Source organism: Mus caroli, chromosome 11, assembly GCF_900094665.2.
Source record: "Mus caroli chromosome 11, CAROLI_EIJ_v1.1, whole genome shotgun sequence".
NCBI classification, from domain to species: Eukaryota; Metazoa; Chordata; class Mammalia; order Rodentia; family Muridae; genus Mus; species Mus caroli.
The window spans coordinates 53268965-53275808 of record NC_034580.1 but is presented as its reverse complement, the minus strand read 5'-3'; the positions used below and the strand labels follow the sequence as shown (position 1 = coordinate 53275808).

The 6844-nt window shown below is 45.7% G+C and overlaps 1 protein-coding gene across 1 annotated transcript in view; it reads right to left on the bottom strand.

Moving 5' to 3' along the window:
* Window positions 1-5246, bottom strand: part of LOC110304493 (protein RoBo-1-like) — an 8963-nt gene extending 3717 nt beyond the window's left edge. The window contains exons 1-5 of the mRNA XM_029484128.1: window positions 5041-5246; window positions 3217-3306; window positions 2905-3015; window positions 2301-2375; window positions 430-558 (exon numbers count right to left, since the gene is read on the bottom strand). Coding sequence (XP_029339988.1) covers window positions 430-558; window positions 2301-2375; window positions 2905-3015; window positions 3217-3301 — 400 coding nt within the window. The 5' untranslated portion in view covers window positions 3302-3306; window positions 5041-5246. The remainder of the gene's footprint in view (window positions 1-429; window positions 559-2300; window positions 2376-2904; window positions 3016-3216; window positions 3307-5040) is intronic.
* Window positions 5247-6844: the final 1598 nt, after the last annotated feature.

The window sequence follows — 6844 nt, the reverse complement described above, 5'->3', positions numbered from 1 at the left end:
GAGCTCCCCGTCTCTCTCTCTCTCTCTCTCTCTCTCTCTCTCTCTCTCTCTCTCTCTCTCTCTGTGTGTGTGTGTGTGTGTGTGTGTGTGTGTGTGTGTGTGTGTCTACTTTACATCTGCTCTGAGGAAAGCCATCAGTTAACCATGAGAACATTGCAGTAGACTAGAAAAAGATCATAAGTAAAAGAATTGAAACTCACCAGAAACCACAAGTGACCTGGGAAACAGAAACTGACAAATGAACACAGCAACCTCTAAACACCCTGGGCCAGGCCCATTGCACCTGGCCATTCTCCAGTTATAGACCCACACATACTGAGATGTAACAAATGGTCCACTGTTTTCAGTTGCTACATTTGGCATAATTCAATACATAATAATGAGTGACCTTCAGTGCCTTTAACAAAACATCCGAGGGACTAATCATACCTCTGCTAGTAGCCTTAACGCACATCGTCTCCTCCCCCGTGCACTTTAGTAAAACAGGTCTACATGTGCCACATTCACTGTAGCAGGCAGGACATTCAACGCCATTGGGTTCTGAAGATAATGCAGGCACTGAATGGAGAGAGAAAAGTTTTCATCTTGGGAAATAGAAAGAAGAAACAGCTGAGAACATGTCTATCCTCTCTGCTCATCTAATACAGGTTGTTTTCCACAATTCTACCAAAAATCATTGCAGTGAGGATGAGCTGGGAGGAGGCTCAGGAGAAGGCACTGGGGTGTGAGTGCCAGGTAGAACCTCATGGGAGTTCAGAGCCGTCCTCGCTTTCATCAGTTATTCTGTTCTCTATCTTGGAGGGAAAGTCCTAGATAATGGGAGAGGAGAGAATCTGTTTTCTTTCTTTCTTTCTCTCCTTCTTTTTTTTTCTTTCTTTTTTTCAAAGCAACTAGCAGAATTTTATTATTCCCATAATAGACAATGCGAAGACAAAGGAGACAAGGACAACACTCTGACTCCTACCACAAATGAATGCTACAGTCTCAGTGGTTCAACATATGAAAATGTATGTAAAGAAAAAAAATAACCCAGAGAAATATAAATATTCAGGTATTTTCAGCATGATACAATGTACTTAAAAAGCCAACAGAGCAGTATTTTTGTAATGGTAAGTGTAACTCTGATGGTGACTTAAAATGCCAAAGCACACCTTTTTCCTATCCTCCTCCCTAATCTGGACTGAGGGTTACAGAATTACAAAAACATTGTATGATAGAAACACGTTTAGTGCTCAGAGACAAAAAACTCTCCTTATTGTAATGCATCAAGATGCACATATTGACTTTAGGACTGCCAGTCCCTGTTATATGCCGATAAAGAAAGCAGGCCACAATACTTTATAATCAAACCCAGGCAACGTTATACTAAAAATATATGTGTGTATGTGTATGTATGTATGTATGTATGTACACCACACCTATTTTGGGAAAAAAAAAAGGTGTCTTGGTGAAAATGATCCTGAAAATATTCACTGATGAATATTATATACAAAACATTCAATTTAAAATGGTGCACACCTTTAATCCCAGCACTTGGGAGGCAGAGGCAGGTGGATTTCTGAGTTCAAGGCCAGCCTGGTCTACAGAGTGAGTTCCAGGACAGCCAGGGCTACACAGAGAAACCCTGTCTCGAAAAACCAAAAAAAAAAAAAAAAAAAAATATTAAAGTATTTCTGTGCAGTCCCATGTGTTCATTCCACCCGCAAACTACTTTTGCGCTAATGCAGTCCTAAGGCAGTTCCCTTCACAGCGGTGTTGACTCTCTCAACAGCAAGATCCGCAGCACAGACAAACCAGCAGTACAGACAGACAGAGGTCACGCAGACAACCTGACACACCTGCTGTTCAAAGAAAAAGATAACCCAGGGATGGCCCAGGTGTGAGCCACACACACCTGTGCTCCCAGCTACTCCAACTTTGGAGGCTGAGGCAGGAGAACTGCTTGAACTTAGAAGTTGAGGACAAGCTTTCAAAACACAGCAAGATTACTTCTCAATAAAACAAATCGTAAACCTGGGGTATTAAGTAGGTGATGGCCAGAGGGGCAGAGCAAAGCAGTTAAGCCATGAGGTGCACATTAGAGAAAATCCCCAAGACCAATTCCTGCCATCTAACCCCCACTCAGTCTACCTCACAGGAGAAGGGCCTGTGTGTAACTCAATCCATTTCCAAGGAGCGGAATGCTGTATACAAAGGAAAGACAAGAATCAGTGCTGTGCCCCAGCACAGTGAGATGAGCCCTCGGAAAAGCAAAGGAGACACGGGGCAGAGAGTAGATGTTCAGAGACAGCTATACTCACCCTTAATGGGCTCTTTGTTACAGTGTTCAGTGTAGCAGCAGCGATGGTCATAGCTCAATGTCAAATGCCTCTTCACTGTTACCGAGAATGCTAGTCCAGTACAACTGTCTTCAGAACAGCCTTTCTGCATGTATGTTTGATATGCTGTGAAGCAAACCCCACCACCATCACCAAGAAGTGTTCTCTTCTGAGACACAGAGGATGAAGCAAGCATCCAGAGGTAATGAGTCTGTCCCTTCATTCTCTCTGTCTTTACGTGTCTTTACTCCAAGAGTCCGTCTGTGATTGTTTAAGAGAACAAATCAACAGAGGGACAGTTTGGTGCAATGGGTATGGGGCCCAGTGGTAGGTTGTTCACTTAGCATGCATGGCGCCATGAATTTGATCCCTAGCATGGAAAAAAAGGGTGGTCTCACTCCTCGTTCTCCAGTAGCCCTGTGAGGTTGATTTAAGAAACAGAACCAGGGTCTCACCTCAGCTCTAACCCTAGAGACTACATCCAGTATCATCATCCCCACTATCTCCCAGAAGCCCACATTCCCAGCTCCATCCTTGAAGGAGCCAAAGGTAAACTAGAAGACTATAAGACTGAGAACTGGCTTACCTCCCAATTCCAGCCATTGGGAGAAACAACCTTTAGAGGATTCACACGTGCTTGAATTAGGATAGCATTCTTTATTAAAGGGTGGTTCTTCTTGTATACAAGCATAACTCTCTGCAAAGTGAAAATAAACATGTTCAGAAAGCCATCCCAGATCTCTGCAGTTACCAACAACCTTTCCCAGGGGTCAAGGAACCATGAATGTCAAAGGGACTCCTGGAGGCTTGAGTGGTCCATGAAGTTCCCCTAAAGCATCTTATTGCCCAACTCCCACTTTTCCCACCCTTGAAACAAAAATTCCCTTGTTCCTCTTACCCACAGAGCTGACAGATAAGTGAGAGATGATGCAGACGGCAAGGAGGCTCTTCAGGACCAAGAACCAGGACATGGTGACCTCCATGAACACTGCACAAGGGACAAGAAAGGACAACGTAATCAGGGCTAAGGGGCTCAGCTTTTGCAACCCAGCAACCCAAATGTCAGGCAATATTGTCTGTTAGTGTTTCATTTGTTCATTCATTCATTCATTCACTCATTTACCATTCATTCTACAAGCTAAATGTTATCAAACACTGACTTTATGCCAGATGTGGCCATTTAGAAAGATGCAAAACTGGAAAAGATGCTACATCCATCACCAAGGTAGCAAAGCAAGTACCATCCTTCCCTGGGAAGAAATTTTGCTCAGGAAGCATTCTTCTTGCATGGCTCTGGAAGGTATTAGATCTCCTTCCACTGCTGAAGAGGCTGAGTTGGTCAAGAAATTACCCCTCTGGGGAGCAGGTAGAGGCTCTCTATGGCTAGAAAGTTCTGGGTCATTGTGCTCATCAGCCCTTTAGCTAAGGACACACATTCACCACTTCCAGAGCCACCATTTCATAAAGAGCTGGCCCCCACCACCATTTGTCACAACCACACACTAGAAATGTTCACCAAGAATTATTCCTGACTTCCTGAGAAACAGAGAAAAATTTAGTGTTCTCAGCTAGAGACAGAAGGAAGGGACCATGTAGGATGAGTGTCAAGGACAGGCTCTCTCTGTCCTCGCTGCTGCTGACTTCTATACCTAGTGGCCATTCTCTTGAAGGTTAAAATATTGTAAATTAAGAGAATCTTTGCATGCAGCCGAGTGTACTAAAGTGCAACTGAACTCTCAGAGACAGAGACCATGAGGACAGTTCTTCCTGTGCCTCTGGTTAGCAAAGGAAGGAAGGGAGGGCATATCAAGGCCTCAGAGCCTCTTGTGAGCTATGCAGGAGTCTTCTGTGTTCAAAAGTTATGAAACGGAGCTTGGCCATCGTGTATGTGGCTAGCATTTTCTCAGGAGAAACCCCAGCATCACTTCAGTAAAGTCCCATCCCTTCCTTTATCCTGGACACATACCCATTTCTGCGGGTGAGGGACTGTGTTTCTCTACACTTTCTTCCTCTTTCTGCCTATTTTTATGCCAAACTCTTGTTAGGACAGATGCACTACATTTTTTTTGCCATGGGGAGAAACAATCAGGGGAACTCACGCATCCTCCACCTTCCTGCCATCATCCAGACTTTGATCACATCCTCTCCAAGTCCAGGCCTGTGTGTTGTGTGTGAGGGCAGAGAGGACCTTCCTGGGAAGCTGATGTGCTGAGTGTGGAAGAAGGCGGGGGCTGCAGGAAAAGCATGTCAGGGACTTCCAGATGCCTCAGAAGTCGGTGTGTAGAGGTATAGGAGGAGGGAAACTGGGATTCTGGGCAAGGGAAAGGGTCCTGTTGCCCACACCAAGTTGACAAGAACTTCGACAGACACAGAAGCATGTTCTTGGAGGTTTGCCACACCCTGGGTGTGGCAGGTGAAGATGACCACAAGGCCTGATCAGGAATCCATTGTCCATTACAAGGAGTACCAGTTAGAGAGCAACCTACTTTCAAGGCCTCTAAGATGATGATGATCAAGGTTAGCTGGGCTAATCCTGATGGTCCTTCTAGGATTATATCACCAGGGCCCCCTTGAATTTTGCCAGCCTAGAAAAGAATCTCAGCTCCCTGCCTTGTAGAAAATCATGAGTTTCCTGATAACCCAGCTCCAAGCCACTTACCTTGGCATCTTCTGCAGGACACTTAGTCAATGCCCAAGGCTGTACATTTCATTCCTCTCTTACCTGCTCAGATTATGAAGGCTTCTAGCTCTGGATCATATCTCCCTGACCAGCTGAGGAAGCTGAGATAGGGAAGGTTTCTGCAAAGATGTGAGGCTAAGAGGTCAGACTTCCAGCAGAGCCCCTTGGATGAGACTTCGATTAACCTCAGCTGGGCTGTCACCTACTGCCAGTGGCCTCAAGTCTACACAGCAGGCCAGTCAGGAATACACTTGCTTGTCACTCTGAACAGCAACCTAAAGCCACTGTCATTTATTAGTGAAGAACAAAGCACACCACCCCCCACTGGCCAGGAACTACCCAGTTGTGTGACAACTTCCTACTCCCAGGCCAAGGCATAGCGAAATCTCCAGGGTGATAACCAATCAGGTATGTGCTAACCTGTGATCACTGTGGGGAAGGTGGCAGATGCAGTTGCATGAGCGTGAGTGCTTTCTGAAGACCTGGAGGATTCACCATCTTTGTTTCCTATCCCATGCACATTTGGCTTCAGGATAGTCCCACAGACCCCCTCAAGGACTTTCCATCCTATGCTCATTCTTGGGACCAGAAATGTCATACTTCAGACTGTGGCAGGCAACAGGGCATCTGCAGAGACCCAGATACCCAGAGATGACAGACATTCTTTCTCAGGCCGTGGTATCATCCTGTGATCTGACAACCCTGAGTTGCAGGTGAGCCTTTATCCAACGGGTGTCTTAAGAAGTCCCTCTCCTCTCCATGGGTCTCCTCTCATTAGAGGAATCTGATACCTGGCCCTAGTGTCTGTAAGAGAAGAGGGCTGGGCTTCATCTTGGGAGATATCTGACTTCCAGGACACCAGAGCCAAGCCTGCTGAGAGGCAATGTATGAATTGCAGACTTCAAGATGTAATTAGAGTTATTGAAAATCAGAGCTTAGGCCTGACAGCTTTAATCAGCCAGGTCTGATGCCTGTTAATAAAGCCAACTAAACAAGTAAAAATAAAGAACATTAAAAAAAGAGATGTTCTCAATGTGGCCACACTGGGAAGAGGGACAAAGAGGTTGGTGACCTACCTCCCAAGTCTATCTTTAGGAGCATCATGAAGTTGGTTCTTAAGTATAGAACCAGTTATGTGCCTATATAAGTAGTCCTGGCCTAAGCAGGAACTCCCCCTACCCCTCCCCCCATTACTCTCTAGGCTCCAGTCTCTCCTGTAAGGCAATTTAGCAAATTATTAAAACTGTGAAATATTTCTCGGAGGCAGATCTACCTCTGGCTAAGGTCTTTTTCTTCTGTCAGCATCAGATTCCTCAGAGACTTTCACTTCCTTGGTGGAAGTGGGGAACCCAAGTATCTCCCTAGAATGTCCACCTTCCTGCCCAGCAGGCCAGTTACCCTGGTGTGTGTGTGTGTGTGTAGGTTGGTGCCTCACTCAACCAAGACATAATCTGTTCCTAATGGACAATAGATCCCCAGAGGATGAGGGGAGACAACAGGAGAAAGAGCAGGGTGGTGGAGATACAGTCAGAAGAAGCAGCAAAGATGTAAAACCCCCTCTTTGGTTCCCCTGTGGCCCAGGGGAAGGGCTGAGGGAGGCGTGAGCAACACAACAGAAAGGTGGGGCTTCTGACAAGGCAGGACAAGCAGGTAAACTAGAGCCAGTGATAGATTCACACAAGAGCAAATAGCATAGTTCTCTCCCACAGCCTTCTCCTCTGAACAGGAAGATCACACAACACAGAGAGAGAGAGAGAGAGACACACACCACTTCGCATAATAACAAAGTCGGGTCTCGTCTGGATTGCAAACGGGCAAACATAAATAGGTCTGAAACAGTAACAAA